This window comes from Camelina sativa, chromosome 20 (genome assembly GCF_030686135.1).
Source record: "Camelina sativa cultivar CO46 ecotype springtype chromosome 20, ASM3068613v1".
Taxonomy (NCBI): Eukaryota; Viridiplantae; Streptophyta; class Magnoliopsida; order Brassicales; family Brassicaceae; genus Camelina; species Camelina sativa.
Genome location: NC_141899.1, coordinates 10,270,413 through 10,286,227, shown reverse-complemented (window position 1 = coordinate 10,286,227; position 15,815 = coordinate 10,270,413). Strand labels below are relative to the sequence as shown.

The 15,815-nt window shown below is 36.2% G+C and overlaps 4 protein-coding genes across 11 annotated transcripts; all 4 read right to left on the bottom strand.

Moving 5' to 3' along the window:
• Positions 1-1,096: 1,096 nt before the first annotated feature.
• Positions 1,097-3,690, bottom strand: LOC104770407 (floral homeotic protein PISTILLATA). The gene is made up of 6 exons (XM_087504865.1): positions 3,095-3,690; positions 2,028-2,089; positions 1,832-1,931; positions 1,710-1,739; positions 1,567-1,611; positions 1,097-1,451 (listed from the first exon to the last, which is right to left on the bottom strand). Exons 1-6 carry the CDS (start codon positions 3,347-3,349, stop codon positions 1,317-1,319), a joined length of 627 nt encoding a protein of 208 aa, XP_087360991.1. The 5' UTR covers positions 3,350-3,690; the 3' UTR covers positions 1,097-1,316.
• A 1,448-nt stretch (positions 3,691-5,138) lies between these two features.
• On the bottom strand, positions 5,139-6,400 carry LOC104772392 (umecyanin). The gene is made up of 2 exons (XM_010497014.2): positions 5,975-6,400; positions 5,139-5,717 (listed from the first exon to the last, which is right to left on the bottom strand). The coding sequence occupies exons 1-2, from the start codon at positions 6,150-6,152 to the stop codon at positions 5,269-5,271; spliced, it is 627 nt and encodes a 208-aa protein (XP_010495316.2). The 5' UTR covers positions 6,153-6,400; the 3' UTR covers positions 5,139-5,268.
• Positions 6,401-6,969: 569 nt separating this feature from the next.
• On the bottom strand, positions 6,970-9,525 carry LOC104770404 (uncharacterized). 5 transcript variants are annotated; one of them, XM_087504863.1, is made up of 9 exons: positions 9,356-9,525; positions 9,122-9,274; positions 8,974-9,029; positions 8,621-8,783; positions 8,441-8,529; positions 8,225-8,357; positions 8,013-8,105; positions 7,809-7,911; positions 6,970-7,493 (listed from the first exon to the last, which is right to left on the bottom strand). In XM_087504863.1, exons 3-9 carry the CDS (start codon positions 9,021-9,023, stop codon positions 7,087-7,089), a joined length of 1,038 nt encoding a protein of 345 aa, XP_087360989.1. In that variant the 5' UTR covers positions 9,024-9,029; positions 9,122-9,274; positions 9,356-9,525; the 3' UTR covers positions 6,970-7,086. The 5 variants fall into 5 exon arrangements, 3 of the variants coding, with proteins under 3 accessions (XP_087360989.1, XP_087360988.1, XP_010493128.2); XR_015592757.1 differs by having other exon boundaries at positions 7,792-7,928; positions 9,122-9,416; XR_015592756.1 differs by having other exon boundaries at positions 7,809-7,928; positions 9,122-9,416.
• On the bottom strand, positions 9,519-14,960 carry LOC104770406 (uncharacterized). 4 transcript variants are annotated; one of them, XM_010494827.3, is made up of 8 exons: positions 14,493-14,960; positions 13,941-13,999; positions 13,196-13,359; positions 12,751-12,958; positions 12,137-12,457; positions 11,971-12,054; positions 10,506-11,138; positions 9,519-10,265 (listed from the first exon to the last, which is right to left on the bottom strand). In XM_010494827.3, the coding sequence occupies exons 1-8, from the start codon at positions 14,782-14,784 to the stop codon at positions 9,753-9,755; spliced, it is 2,274 nt and encodes a 757-aa protein (XP_010493129.2). In that variant the 5' UTR covers positions 14,785-14,960; the 3' UTR covers positions 9,519-9,752. The 4 variants fall into 4 exon arrangements, with proteins under 4 accessions (XP_010493129.2, XP_087360986.1, XP_010493131.2 ...); XM_087504860.1 differs by having other exon boundaries at positions 11,971-12,039; positions 14,493-14,958; XM_010494829.3 differs by having other exon boundaries at positions 9,519-10,241; positions 14,493-14,943.
• Between the last annotated feature and the right edge of the window lie 855 nt (positions 14,961-15,815).

Sequence of the window (15,815 nt, the reverse complement as noted above, 5' to 3'; positions counted from 1 at the left end):
CAATTAATATCAACTATAGAACAAAATTATAAGCTATATAATATATTCATAAATTGAAACAATTAATTTAGGAGGCATAGCCTTCCATATAATTAAAATATATAGATCTGAGCATATGATCAAGGAGGCAGAGCCTACCATAATGATCAAGAATGTAGATCTAAATGATCAAGGAGGCAGAGCCTACCATTAGATCAAGAAATATATATAGTCTTTTACTCTATAGATAATACATATAGTAATATGCATATAAACTAATTAAATTAAATTAAATTTAAATAAATTTAACATAATTTAAATCTTACCTCAAACTTATGACAGATCGCAAATCGCTTATGCTCAAACTTGTAACGGATCGAGAGTCGTTTATGCTGATAACATGTTGTGAATTATAACTAGAATACACTTATGAGTTTTGTGTTTTGTAATATTTTGTGAAGTGAACAAGAAATAATCAAGAGAGGGATAGAGTGATGTAGGGATGAGAGAAAGAGAGATTGGGATGTCTTTTCCTTTTGATCAAAGACAACAACTATATCACTTACACTCTTACACAACACTTAAGCACTAAGCCTATTTATAGTGAAGTAAACAAAACATGAATCACCTATTCTTTAGCTTTGGTAATGACAAGTGAAAGTTGGTGTAATATTACAAAAACAAGTGTCCTAACATGGATTAATCATACTTCTATTTCATAATACAAATATATTTTTCATCTCCAACTAGTCGTAACTGGGATATTAAGAAGTACTCACCGACCATCTATGTATCCACCTTTTTGTCAATCCTCCATCCGGTCTCATGTCGATCTGTATCCAACATTTAGTCGACGATTTTTTTTTTCTTTTTGAATGGTGTTAGAGACGACATTACTAATTTACTATTGTATAACACTTTCACCTTTACCTTTTTTAATTGTATTCCAACTTAGATTAATTAAATAATGGTTTTAACACATTATAGTACGTAGTACATGTGTAACAAATATTCAGAAGCCAATTCTAACTTTAAAAAAATTATTTTCTTCATTAAAATCGATTCATAAAATAGCTTATCAAAATAACAGCCAATATTAGTTAACACACACATGCAGTTAGTTCCAAACGGTTAAGCACACCATACAAACCAATACATATAGGTCATAATTAAGCAAACAACACACATATAGCATAATTAAGTACAACAAGTCCGACTCCGATAGAGAGTATAGATTTGGCTCGAGATTAATACAACACGCACAGATATATAATGACACAGTAAAAGGACGACGGAATAGATAGATCTTGATGATAAGATTTTAAGTCTCACGATGATCAATCGATGACCAAGGACATAATCTTTTCCTGAAGATTTGGCTGAATCGGCTGCACTCTATATCCAAATTGCCCATCATGATATCTCATCATCAGTCCTCTTGCGTTGCTAGCTATAGCCATCTCCTGTTGTTGCTGCAATTTCCAAAAAGCCATATCCATATTTCTCAAAACACAAACATATACGTATTAATAGTTTCAAACCAAATATCATACGCAAAAGCCTAATATTATTAATATACATACGTACCAGCTGGAAATGGAGTTGCCGATTCTCCTCTACAATCATCTTCTCCTGTATAAAAAAAAAAAAAAAAAAAAATGATGTACATTATTACATATTCCATCCTGAAAGCTAAGTAGTAAACAATATAAATTGTTATATATGCTCACAGCTCTTCTCTTTGTCATGATGATCTCCGACTGTGACAATTAAGCAGACCAAATAAGAGTTAAATGGTGAATGTATTTTTTTATATACATGTGTATGAACGAACGTAGAGATGTACACATGCCTGGTGGTCTCGGACTTTGTCGAGGCCGTGTTCAATGGCGTGCTCTACAGCCATCAGGTTTTTTAAGTTGAGAGACTGTATATCTTCCCCCTTCAAATGCCTGTATTCACAGTTTATATTCAGTACTTAGCAAGATTATTTCTATCAAGATACCTCCGTAAAGATATGGCACTGTACTGAAGGGTAATCGACTGACCTGAGCTCCAGTTGTAAGCTATCATTCTCTTTTTTGATCCTATCAATCTCATTGCTGAGGTTCTGGAGACCAATATTATTCAGCATATATATATGTTTAGATGAGTGATTAGTAGATTTTAAGAATTTACATCACAGAAACAAAAAAAAAAAAACTCACTTATTAATACACTAAACAAAGTTAAGAAACAGATCTGGTTATCAATGACAAGTCTCGTCTCTTTCTATTCATGTTTCATGCAAAACATATAGAACAGTAATACACATATCTTGAATGGTATACACATAAATATTAGGTAGGGACTTAAATGGTATACAGCCCTCTGTATGCTTATTACTCTATAGAGATATATCTCATTTGTTAGAACTAAACCTATGATTGTCAGAATTAAATTAATAATAATAAATAATATTTGAAGTAAAAGTATTTTTTAATTAGGATAAATCAAAAAGTATGATTTCCCAGTTTTCAATTAGTTTTGAAAGCCACAAATGTAAAATCAGTAAACTGTTCAGATATTCTCATTTATATCACATCCCAGATTTTCTCTCAATAACCTAAAACTTGAATTTAACTCGCTTAAGATTTTGCCTTGGTGTGGTTTCAAAACACAGTTTGTGAATACATGTTTAGATATACTCTACAATATATTGAAGACCTATACAAATTAAGCACGAACGAAAAAAAAAAAGAATAACTTCCATGTTTTGTGGCTCCATGTCTTGTTGAGTACAAGAAAATCAATAAAGAAGCTTGGAAGGCTACACATACAAAGAAACCTTTGTAGATCTGCATCTAGGGTTCGAGGGTTTTCTCCTTTGACATATTTTTATGAAAGAAAATTAAATAACCCATTTTATGATATATATATCTAGCTCAGAATACTTGTTTTTGAGACAAAACACTAATAGTAGATCTGCATCTAGGGTTAAAGATTCAAGGGTCTTTTGACATGTTTTTGGCAAAGAAATTGAAAACCCATTTCATGATTTTGGCCATGGAATATTATTTGAGACAAATAAACTATAGATTATATAAAAAGAGAGAGAGAGAGAGAGAGAGAGTACCTCATGCTTAGCATCCCATAGTTTCTTGCCAGATAACTTCTGATATTGGTCCAACATAGCACCAAGATCCATGGAAGGACAACAATAATCAGTCATCTTACCATTACTGGCAAAGATTATGAGAGCAACTTTTGCATCGCAAAGAACTGTGATCTCTTTAGCCTTCTTGACCAACCCATTCCTCCTCTTTGAGAACGTCACCACCCTGTTGTTTGCGTTCTCAATCCTCTTTATCTCTATCTTCCCTCTACCCATCTTTCTCTCTCTCTCTAAGTACTCTTTCTCAATTTTAGGGTTTGGTATGAAATTGCTAAGAGATGTGGAGGAGAGGATATGTGTGGTTTATATGAAGAACAAGAAGAGGAGCATTGGCTTTAAAGCAACATTGATGAGAGAGAGAGATAAATGCTTGATTAACCTTGAGAGGTGAAGAGAGACTTTGACAGTTTGGGATTGAAAACAAAGCTACTTTCTTAATGGCACAGTCATGGAAGGCTTGTTTTTGTTTCTCTTATTACACATAGTCATAGCCAACTCTATTCTCTCTTCTTTTTTACACTACCAAAAATATTTTTTTAAAAAGTGAAGTAACATATAATAAAATAAAGCTTAAAATAAAATTAGATTTATTGCTTAATGAACACTCTTTGCATGTGATTGATGTTTATTTGCTTTCATTTGATTTGATTATCTGTCTATCTCTTGATAGATTAAAGTGTCGCCTGATTAACCTATGGTCTCTTCCATACAATGTTTTCTTCAATGAACTGTAGATTGTGATTGATTTGAGAAAAAACTATTATTCTATGTCTAAAATGTTCAAATATTAATTACATATGAAATGTGATCAAACTTTACTCTTATATATATATATACAATTAGATTTGAGATTTAAGAGTTCCGATGGGTTTTCAGTGACAAAATCAAGTACAATTGTCTGACATCATTCTGCACATAAACTTCTCATTTCGTCTATCTAGAAAATGAATTAACCCGTAAACCAACAAGATTAAATTAAATTAGTACCGGAGTTTTGAAACTTTTTAAGATTTTAAACCAACAAGATCTGTGTGTAGATTTTATAACCACCTTTAGTTTTCTACAGGTTCTTACTTTGGTAAAGCCAAGACTTGCTATTTCAGGAACTCTATGTCATATATAGGTCTTATCGAATATCGTAGCTACACTATAAAAATCAAACATATATTAAATTATTGAAAGAAAAAAAAGGAACAGTGTAATTACCGAAGACTTTGGTATAACCACTGGAACTTATCATGCTTACACATTATATTAAGGGGAAAATGTCATGCATCATGTTGTTGAAAACAAAACAACAAGCTAAGTGTTTTGACCAAAACAAAGACTACAAAACAAGTGTATGGTTTTTCTAAATTCACGTCAATCAGACACGTGTCGAATTATTGTGGAAGTTTGTGGTCGTATGTCGTATTTACTACTTAGTACGTACGGACACACTATATTAAAATTGTGAATATAGGTGAGAAACGTCTCCCTAGCTCGAAACGAAAAATATCACATTGCCATTGAATTAGATAAACATATGTGTCTTTTTAAAGATTTTTCTAACTTGACTTCTATAGTATTGCGTAGGCAAATTTTGTCTGAGATCATATACATGAAAACTAGACAAACTGAATCAAGAAGATGGAAAAGTGTACTATCTTCCGGATGCTTGATAAAGACATCAGGAATATCATTCATGCTAGAAGCCATCGCAAACGGTTCAATCGTCTAATGAAGTTCTGGCTAGTCTAAATCTCACTGTCTGTGATTTTCCAATGTTGTTCTCCTTGTTTTTATTCTTTTTGCCAAGGAGTCAAAAGCCATAGGCTATCTTGTATCAGCCAAACATTTCATTAAGCAAAAAAAAAAAAGATGGAAAAGTTTTATGAAATGTGGTAATAATATATAGAAGTCATCTCAATGATGTGGAAAACCACTCTTTTTTTTTTTTTTTGGCAACAGAATAATCACATATCGAAACTCATACTAATCACAAGTATAATTAAGACGTTTATAATGACTTGAAAACAAGTCTTTATTTTCTCAAAAAGAATAAATATACGTACATGACTGTAATAGAATTAAGGAGAGTATAAGGTATATAAAACAAACACATATTGATTAACTAAAAAGTTTCGAGTGTGAACTCAAAAGAGAGCAACAACAGCGGAAACAAAAGCAACCAAGAAAGTAGCACTTCCTAAAGAAGAAGCGGCGGCATTTCCAGCAGCTGGGGTAGTGGTGGTTCCGCTAGATTCGGAAGGTGTTGTGGTCCCGCCAGCAGTGGGGGGAGTGGTGGCTCCTCCGGCACCTGGGGTTGCCCCAGCTGGTGCAGGGGAAGCACCGCCACGAGCACCTGGAGCTGGAGTAGCACCTCCTCCTGTAGCACCAGCAGCAACTACATTGATGGCGAGTTTTTGACCAAAGCGGCAATGGTCACTGACGGTGCAGATAAAGTATTGTGGTCCAGTGGTGTTTAGCCTGATTTTGACCGGAGGAACGGTCATGACGCTGATGGGTTTCTCTTTGTCGCAGTTTTCATATGCATCTTTTGTTACAACTGCCACATCGTGCCTTTCAGGAGCGAAATCAAATTCTGTAATAAGAATATCAAAAAGTTAGAATATATATTCATTAGTTTTTTAACAAACTAATGATTTAATATATTTATATGTGAACTATTAACATCAGTCGGTGGAAACTAAACTAATCATTTTTTATTTATATAGTTCAAATATGCTCCAAAATAATATATATATATAGAACCAAAGAAATAACATCACCGACATGATCATATCTATGAACGATCGGACAAAATCGACTGTTATAGAAACAAAGAAAAAGAAAACTCACCGAGCTCGTCGCCTACTTTGAAAGTTTTACCGGCCGCCCAGGTAGTATAGAACTCGAGGTCCATAGGTCTCGTCCACTCGGTATCACCACCAACATCGTGGTCCTCCGTCTCAGCGAATACAGCAACGGCAGCAAAAGCCAAAACCAAAAACGTAACCGCTTTGAAAACTCCGGCCATTTTGTTTTTTCTTTTTTTTTTTTTTGTGTTGGAAGGACTCAGGTCACCCCTTAATCTCTTTTCTTGGTCGATTTAAAACTATATCTGTATGTCGTCTCTTTAAAAGAATTTAAATGACCCTTTTGATTTTTGTGTGTGTTTTGTAATGGTTTCAAAAAGTCTTGCAAACTATTTATAGGACAATAAAGGAGAGGTTGTTCACAAAGGGGTCAATTACGAAAGATACGCGAAGACGCGTTACGTGGTGTGTCGTTGAATTATTCAACTTTAGATTTTATCAATTTTGGTCAATTTTTGCATGCTAATGCTTTTCTTTTTCTTGTCCACAATTGTTATTTTTAGCGCGTGTAAAAATAGTCCGTTAATAATCTTTTGATGAAGTTAAGAAAAAAAAAAAAACGTGACTATTTACTTTTTGGTCTTTTATATTTTAGACTAAAATGTAACATTCTAATAATAACACGATGATGGTAAAGGACATCGTTGAATAGTAAGAAGGATACTAATGTTAGAAAGAAACAAAAGAGTTAAATGTCAATGGATATGGCTGAACTATTAGGTACGTGTGTTAATGTACGTCGACATCTAGCCATCTAGGCAATTTTGTTATACATGGATAACATTTTAGAATTTTCTAGGGTCGATATTGTCAATGAACGATCCCTCTTTCTTTGCGTGGGTCCGTTGGCACCAACTCTGGTCGTGCTCAATAAAAATCAACCCAAAAGAATTACGAATGCGGTCATAAACCGAAACCAAAAGGGGTCAAAGTCGCGTCAGATTTGTTGAGTTTTGAGAAATTGGCCAAAAACCGATCAAGGACCAAAGTGATTGATTAATCCGATTCTTAGAAGGGCCCATAAGCAGTGTGAGATTGGTTATTTCTGTTTGTTTTAAGAGTAAAACAAAGCCTAACCAATCCATAGACACATGATCAAGAACCTTCTTGCTCTAAACAAGAATCACTATCTGAAACTTGTTTGCTTGGACAAGTTCTTACATTATGTCCCTTTTTCTTGCAGAACCCACAAGCATACCCTCCTCTCACTTTACCAACACCATCTTCCTCAGAATCGCCAACACGGCCACTGAGTTTCACTCTGGTCAGTTTCCGGCAAGTTCTGCTGTTGTGACCGCTCTCACCGCATATCCCACATTTGTGATACCTTGTGGAAATGCCTTTAGTGACCTTTGGTTTCGACTTAGGACAGGTTCTTCGGTTATGACCTTTACCGCCGCAAAGCCTACATCTAATTCTTTTGTCCGCGTCAGTGCCCAGTTCTGGACAGTAATGGCTTCTATGGCCTTCCTGTCCGCAGCTCTTGCAGTAAAATTTAATTCCTGAAACAAAACAAAATGATTTTTTACCATTTCCTGGCTTGCACTTGCACAAGAAACTGTCACCACAAAAGGAAAATCAAAACCTATATCAAAACCTATATATCTACAGATTCTCTCTGAAACAACATGGTATCTCACATTAACAATGTTAGCGCCAATGTTATCCAAAGATATACTATTGCTACCTTAAGTAAGTCTCAACCTAACTCGTACCACATTAGTTAGAGAATGTAACCAGATAAAGTTCCCGAAGAAAAAAAAGGGAGTACTAAATTGAGCTGAACTCTGAATTTCTTACCAAGAACTGAGTTTTACCTTTCATGGATAAGCTTCTCTGTTCACGGTTTTCAGGGTTACTGAAGAAAGATTTCATAGATTCCGATGCATGCTTTCTAGCAGCTGGTGTTCCTTTAGCTTTCTAGAGCACAAATAACACTAAGTAGATTCAAGTAAACAAAACCAAAAGTTTTTCCATGTAAAATTCAAGTTTTGAAAACAAAATGGGAATTGATTACAGACCTTAATTGCAGCTACCCTTTGAGCATGAAGTACAGGATCACGATGTATAATCTTCATTCGCTTACTAAAAAGTCCAGTCTTGGCATTGAGACTCTATAATAAAACCATATTTAGACTGACTATAATTTTTTTTTTTTCCATCAGACTGACTATAATTATACCCCATGGATAGAGTATGATATCATGAAGAGGAATACATGAATAAGACTAACTTTAAGAGATCGGCTGATCTTTTGTCCAACTTCAGGAGTGGGTGACTGGTAAATCCGCTTCGATTTTCTCCTTTTACTGAACTTAATCTCTAGATTATCAACCTCATCATCCTCCTTTACTCTAAATGGAGAACTGTGGCAGAACAAAAAAAGAAGAAGAGATTTATTAGTTAAAGAATGATCAAAAATGAGATATCAAGTCTTGAATAACACTACCTGGATCTAGCTTTCTCCCAAGGTCGTTCATCTATTGATTCTTCCCATATGACACAATCTCCCAAACATCGGAGACAAGTCATTATGCCCTACACAAAATTAAAGCACAGTTTAAATAACAAGGAAAGACTTTTGTTACGCTATGAGTTTGAAGTCACTAACACTTTTGTATTTGAGTACCTTTCCTTTGCATTGAGGGCAGTCCAATCTGGACCTCTCGATTCCGCAATTTGAGCATGAAGTATAACCTCTTCCTCTACAAGTTGGACATGGAAGCTCTTTAATGTACTGACCGTTTGGACCAAACCATGACCTTGGTTCGCGCGAATCACCAGATATGATCCTGAAATAAACCATCACCAAAATGCACATTTTGAATCTCAGCCTAATTGAGGACATACCAAGTTGACCACGTAACTAGAACACTGATAGCCTCATTGGTCTTTTGAGTTCAGGAGCTCTTTCATGAAACTGATCGTATTTTACAGACCTTACAGTGAATTCAGCTTTAAACAAGTGTTGGAAACTCTTACCTGGGCTTGAAATCAACACCAAACAGTTCCTCTGAAGGATCATAACCCATCTGTCGCTGTTCAAAGCAGGGCATAAAAAAAGGAGAAATCGCATCAATGTGAGTACAAAGATTGGAGAATTGTATACGATTTGTAAGAGGTATAATACACTGTTTTGTCTGGAAGATGAAACTGAACCATCTGTGTTGTCCGAAGAGGAAGAAGAAGAAACCGCGCGAGGAAAGAAGGCGAATTTTGAGTTGGGATTGAGTAGAAATAGAGATAGGGTTTTCTTCTTTATGCTCCATTGTGGCTGAGAAACCTGAAATCTAGCATGAATCGAGCACATGAGGAGTGATCAAATAACCACTTATCAAGGAAGATCAGGAACAGGAACACCCACCACACACACATACACGAGTGTTCGTCTGGGAAAAGAGAAGCTTTTTTTTAACTGGCTGTGTCTTCGAGATTGTGGCTAATACGCGGGGGACGATACTAAACGTGGCACATGTTTTTTCCACTCTCTCTAATTGAACCCGGAGTTGCAAAATTTAAACACATGATTCTATTCAATCGACCTTTTTTTATTTTACTTTCATCGTATAGATGAACAATCCTGATTGATGATTAAAAAATCAGATACAACAGAAATCAATCATCTCAAAATGAATATAAAATCAAAACACATGATTCTAGGCAACAAAATTCTACTCTCACAGTAAGGTAAACAAAAAAAAGAAGTAAAACTAAGAGATTGGAAAAGTTACAGGAAACAAAAGACCATCGTCCTTGTTTTTTTAACAGCAAACACCATCACTTCCTGCTGAGCCGAACGGTATTCTCTCCGTCTTTTCAGACCCAAATGTGAATTCGATACCTAAACTAGCATCATCCTCCTCATTGATCACCTCTTCACTCACAGAAGGAAAGTCAAAGACCAGCGGCGACTTTTCCGCTCTCTTACTGTTGAAACTATATTGAGGAATCTCATCATCCTTTGTTGCTCTATGATGACTTGTAATGGCAATACCACCACTTGGAACTGGGCTTGTTGTGAATGGCATGATGGATGGAGTTGTAGGCTCTGATGATGTTGCTCCATCTGATGAAGAGACCGGAAATGTGAAGCCAGCGTTTGTACCTGAAGGGACTGCCCATTTTTGGAATGGCTTGGCTATTGAGATCGATGGAAGTACAGGTTTATTGTTTCCAAGTGAATGAGATGGTGGTTTGGGGAGATTTGCAGGTTCGCCTCCAAAAGAATAGGGAACAGCTTTTGCTGCGTCCTGAGAAGAAGTGACATCAATTTTCTACAAGAAAAAAAAAATCCAACTGTTACAAGTTTATTCACTTTCCGCAGAGATCTTGGTTTTTTTTAAAGTCACAAAATATGTAAAAGCACATGAAACTTGTAACTTCCTATGTTACGGTATATATTGAGGTTACTCACACTCAAAAGACAAAAGCAGCAAAGAAATCAAAACCTTAACACCCTAAACCTTGATGCAATATGCGTTAAGAAAAAAAAAAAAAATCAAGTGCTCAAATACCTCTCCATGTGTGCTTCTGGAAAGAGAACTCTTAGGCTTCCCTAACTCATATTGGACTGCGGTACCACTGCTACCTGCTGCCTGAGTTCCAGGAAATATTCCATTTGACGCTGGAGCGGTCTTGGTCATTCCATTTTGAGTGTCAGCGGTGCTATTTGCAGGAGGTTTAAGCACAAAGGACGACTGATTGTGAGAGAAAATGTTCCGCACATCTTCATTCAATTTAGCTGAGCCATCCTTTTTCACATTGTTGGCGTTTGAGCTGCTTTGTTCAACGGTTTTCGAAGACTCTGGATATCTCCAGGAAGTGGCAAGCTTTAGCTCAGCAGATTTACCTCTGGGGTTGGACTGGGACCGTCCAATCTTATCCAATATTGTCCTAGCAATCTGACTAGAATGTGGAGGCACAGTCGGGGTACCAACTTCTGACTCTTTATGCTTACCATAAGTTGTTGTCTGGGACCTCGATAGGTAATCTGATTCCCCTGTTTCAGAGCTCTTTATGATATCAGAATTTTCAAAACGAGATGAACCACGTGAAGGTCGTGAATAAGGAGACACAATGGATGGCGTGGTGCTCTGGCGAGATCTTCTACTGGGTCCAAAAAGTCCGCCATCTCTTCCCTTGCTAAGCTGTGCACATTAGAAAGTGGTTTATCAGGTTCAACTGAGGAAATAGGATTCAGCATATAGAAGAAACCCAGGTAAGATTCAAAAAGTGGCATAATGATTACTCTAATTTAAAACCAAGTTTTGGAAAAGGTAAAAAGACCTATAGGATCGACACTATGATCAACCACCCTTTCATTTCACATTCTTTAAGTATACATTAGATAACCAGTCAAACACTATTTAGGCCATAATAAATCAATTTCATCAATCTAGTGACAGAAACGGTACTTTGAACCAATCAAGTAACCACTACAGTCCCTTTGCAGAACATTCCATCTTAGGTAGATTTCCTAACACCAGCTCAAGAGGTAAACGTGGAACTAATTTTTCACAGAGAATACCTCATTAGGACCTAGATGAAGCAAGAATTATATGATTCTTCTATTCGATAAATTGACTGCCTATCTCTGATCAAAGTCAAGAAGGGTTGGCACTTGCAAGTTAATAGATGACATCGGATTTGTTTTTGGGTAAAAATAGATAAAATTAGAAATAGCTCGATATATACTCTAGAAAGTGGGAATGTTTAGTACTGTAGACTTCTTATCCCTTCTGAAGTCCCATAAAATAAGCTCCAGGACAATTGAAAATCATCAAGCATCAGAGTTAAGAACGACATGTTAGAAAGAAGCCACCCAAAACATCTATTTAAGGAGTCTGGAAGTGAAAATGACCAGGAAAAGTACCATAGTTTCTTTAAGCTTGTCTTAAAGTTTACAAATGTAAATAGTATGCACACTATGTTATAACTCTTATAGGTAATCAGAATTATAGAGCATAAAGAGATATATACCTGGCCATATCTTGTCTGCACACTTTGAGAGGGAGACTGGAGGTTGCTTAGGCGCTTGCTACTATCGTTCTGCAATTGCATCAACTGGGCAAAATAAAAGAATGAAACACCTCAAATATACCAAAGATTTTTGACCAAAAAAGTATAAAGTAAAACCTCCACACACCTTTGACTTCGAATTTGAAAGGATGGTTCTAGAATATGGGGTCCTTGGAAAATTTTGAAGCCCAAAGCTTTCTCGTTGAGGTGTTGAGAAACCAGATTGCTCAGTTGACTTAATACCAGGCCAACAAGCAGAAGGCTTGCTTGATGGTGATGCAAGCGATGATTTTCCGACAAGCATACCCGTATCAAAACAATCCTTTTCATTTCTTGCTACAAAACCTTGGGAGCTACTTAATGATGTCTGGCCTCCCATGTATGCCTTAGCAAGTTCTGCAGGTGAAAGACCAGCTTCATCGTGTATCTGTTTGTCTTTGTCAAAAATCTATAAGAAAAAGTAAATGCGAAAAAGGTGAGTAAACTAAAACATTAATTTAAGAAATAACGACCAGAGAAGAAAGAGACACCAACTCTTTGATGAATCAAATATATGAAACTACATAGCTCTTTCTGTTTACCTATTTCTTAATAACTTTCCACAAACAGTCCAACCTCAAACTACTCATAAAATCTGCAAACTAAACTTCTAGAAGTTTCCGGCAACTCATGTATAAATGCTACTATGCTAGTGTCATCAGAACATCCTAACAAAAGAAGGCTGGATAGCAAGCAACTCACAATTGACTTAGGAAGTGGGGTTGGTGTAGTCCATAGTTCACTATTAGCATCCTTGCCCCCAATTGGCTCTTTTCTCTTATCTAAGAAACTCATATTTTTCTTGGCTCCCTCTCTCAAAGAAATCTCCAAAGTTCTCTCGTCTCTCTTAACATCAGGTAGATCAATAGCCCTTGAAGATATTATCTCTATGAGACGATCAGTTTCAGCCCTGGATGAAAATTAAAAGATGTCAGTGCAAAAGTGGTCTACGTAAAAAAAAAACAATTAGAACTGTAAAGAAAAGATAACACAAAGGCCATGAAATTAAAGCTGCCAGCAAATAAGATACTAATGACCGAGACATGACTAAGAAGCATTAACAAAATAACAATCAAAAGGAAAAAAATTTCCATCAAACATCATTTGAATGAAATTATGCAATGAATGAATACACATAATAACATACTGTGAAAACGATTTCCCTTCCATTAGCCTTTCAAGCTCCGAGATTGCAACGGCGTCATTTAAAGCTGTTTCCCCTCTTATCTGTGCACTGATACTGAAATTGCCATCGTTCACGTTTGCTGTACCGCTAGGTCCTCCCTCTTCAAATGATGCTGACTCTAGTTTCTGCACAGTTTCCCGAATCATTTAAAGCGAGAAAATGATATATGTTAGCTATTGTAAATCACAAAAGCAGGTATCAAATGATGTAGAGCACAAAACAGTAAGAGTACATCTTTCTAATGTTATACAAAAATCTGTTTTAAACTCTTATTATATTAACACAATCTCACAAAGAGGGAAAAAATTCATGACTGTTTTCATTGGTAACACATTCTTTATTCTACTAAATCAGATGCAATATAAAACATCCCGATAAGACAAAAATAACTTCCTATCGTACAACACCTTGGTCAATTTGGGATCTCAACGTAGAATCAATTGAGACATTAACGAAAACGAATTTTAAAAGTCGCCTAACCGTAAAATGTCAAAGATACCAAAAACTCATTTGAATAAAACTTCAGTATGATAAAGAATGCTTTTATATGGTGGCCCTTATTGCAAAAGCGATTGATAATATAGCACATGAAAAAAGACCACAAGAAAACACATTAACAAGTTCAAAAGAAATCAGCTTAGTTAAAGCAGTAAGTTCCCAATTGAAGTTTAAGAAAAGAGAGGAGGAGGAGATGAAAGACGCTTACATTTAAATTTGTGGTTGTACTCGGAACATTCTCCTGTGTATCATCATTCTGCAACTTATCTAGTAGAAAGAGAGGCCAAATGTTAAAACCATGACAGCTGAAATGAAATCCATTAGCCGATATTAGACAACATAACTCATCCCTCTGGACTAAATTGTAATTACATCCTCAAACGATGAAATAACAGTTGCCACTCACTTGACACTAGGAGCAATTTAGTACCACTAAAACATACATGTAGTCAATATCAAAGTTGTCTCACTAGCAAAAGGATAAACAGAGGCTAATACTAACAAACCGCAATCAGATTCTATAAAATACCACTTCAATCAAAACCAATAGAACTCTCTTATATCCTGGTGAATGTCACTTCTAATTTACAGGATCGTGAACAATTTCAACAAACCCTAGATACTCGTAACCAAAGGGATTCTAATAAAAAAACAGATACAACCATGGAGGTAAATCAAATTAATCAACTCCCAAAAAACTGCAGAAATTTTTTCCCGGGATAGAAGCCTTTAAACGGAGGCTAGAAAGAGCGGAAAAAACCTTGATGTTGATGTTGATCGTCTGGAGCGGTAAGAGCAGGAGGGGAGGTGGCTTTCGAGAAGAAGTAGGGAAGTATCCGCGTAGCGCCGCCGGAGATAATCCGATAAGCAGGATCGACGATTCTCGAGATCCACGGCCTCCGTTGTATTTGGTTCTGTGGTGGTCGAGAATACGGCGTCGCCGCATGCCTCCTCGCGGGTTGCCGCGTCAATTTGCCACCAGCACCTCCCGTCGGATAGCTCGACGTCGCCGCCGCCGCCTCGGAAAACGACGCTTCTCCTTCAATGGCCATGAACTCGCTCTTTTGTTTCAGTGTTCCTTTTCTCAAATTATTTTTACCACTCTCTTATAGAAAAGAATATATATTTTGTGTTCTCTCTCTCTGTTGGTATCCCGAAAAAATATATTCATAAAAGTGCAGTTGCGCTGTTTTTAAGTCAAAGAGTTGTTTGTTGTTGTTCATAATGTATGTGGGTGTTTTTTTTTTACATTTTTATCTTTGAAAATTATTTTTGTTAACATGTTTTCCGAATAATCTAGAAAATAGAATAATATAAATTCGTTAAAAGGAAAATTGGACAAAAAAATAACCATGATTTTGTATTTAGGATTTTAGTAAAAACACAGAGCCTAAATAACAATATCAAAGCCTCTAAAGGTATAAAAGAAATATTTTATTTAGGAGTTAGGATTTTGTTGGTTAATAATATCACTTTAGAGTTTTTTTTTTTTGTAACACTAATTTCTTAAAAAACTATTTTGCTTACTAGCATATATTTAACTGTAGTTTAAAAATTATAACACATTTAGTCTTGGGTTTGTGTGAGTGATCGTATACTTGCTAGTGGGAAGTACTGCACGATTAGTCTCAAGATCGAGGCGGTTTAGCATGTATTAAACACCATGGTTGGCAGCTAAAGGGGTTTTGCTTCTGTAGAGTTAAGTACCCTATTCTGCTGATCACAGTCTACAAAACTTCAGGTCACATGGGCTGCTCACTCACTGCCCTGGCTGAGCATACTCTTAATGGACTTAATGTTACGAGACTTCTCTTCGATTGTCTTTGCTCGACATGACTGGACTGACCCAAATAGGTTTTAACAAGAATTGCCAGTAGTTCTCCTGACGACCACTATCAGCCTCACTAATGGCACCGAAATGGCACATCAGCAGAAGAACAAAACTAGCAGCAAGTCGTCTTCATGGGTTGTTCTCCAATCTCCACTGTAATAGGTTTGGTGTGTGCATGCTTTAGTTCTAGACCGGTCAGTTTCATCTAAAAATAGATATATAGCCTAACTTCGTTATGTGTCTCCTCTCCTC

Coding starts and splice junctions, on each gene's coding strand:
- LOC104770406 (XM_010494827.3), bottom strand. CDS start 14,784: ATGGCCATTGAAGGAGAAGCGTCGTTTTCCGAGGCGGCGGCGGCGACG. Junction 13,360..13,940: donor GTACAACCACAAATTTAAAT/GTAAGCGTCTTT, acceptor GAAACTGTGCAG/AAACTAGAGTCAGCATCATT. Junction 12,458..12,750: donor CCCCACTTCCTAAGTCAATT/GTGAGTTGCTTG, acceptor TTTTTCTTATAG/ATTTTTGACAAAGACAAACA.
- LOC104770404 (XM_010494826.2), bottom strand. CDS start 9,301: ATGTGCTCGATTCATGCTAGATTTCAGGTTTCTCAGCCACAATGGAGC. Junction 9,030..9,121: donor CATCTTCCAGACAAAACAGT/GTATTATACCTC, acceptor TGCTTTGAACAG/CGACAGATGGGTTATGATCC. Junction 8,784..8,973: donor GGTGTTGATTTCAAGCCCAG/GTAAGAGTTTCC, acceptor GGTTTATTTCAG/GATCATATCTGGTGATTCGC.
- LOC104772392 (XM_010497014.2), bottom strand. CDS start 6,152: ATGGCCGGAGTTTTCAAAGCGGTTACGTTTTTGGTTTTGGCTTTTGCT. Junction 5,718..5,974: donor CAAAGTAGGCGACGAGCTCG/GTGAGTTTTCTT, acceptor TTCTTATTACAG/AATTTGATTTCGCTCCTGAA.
- LOC104770407 (XM_087504865.1), bottom strand. CDS start 3,349: ATGGGTAGAGGGAAGATAGAGATAAAGAGGATTGAGAACGCAAACAAC. Junction 1,932..2,027: donor AGCTTACAACTGGAGCTCAG/GTCAGTCGATTA, acceptor CTGTGAATACAG/GCATTTGAAGGGGGAAGATA. Junction 1,452..1,566: donor GGCAACTCCATTTCCAGCTG/GTACGTATGTAT, acceptor TGGAAATTGCAG/CAACAACAGGAGATGGCTAT.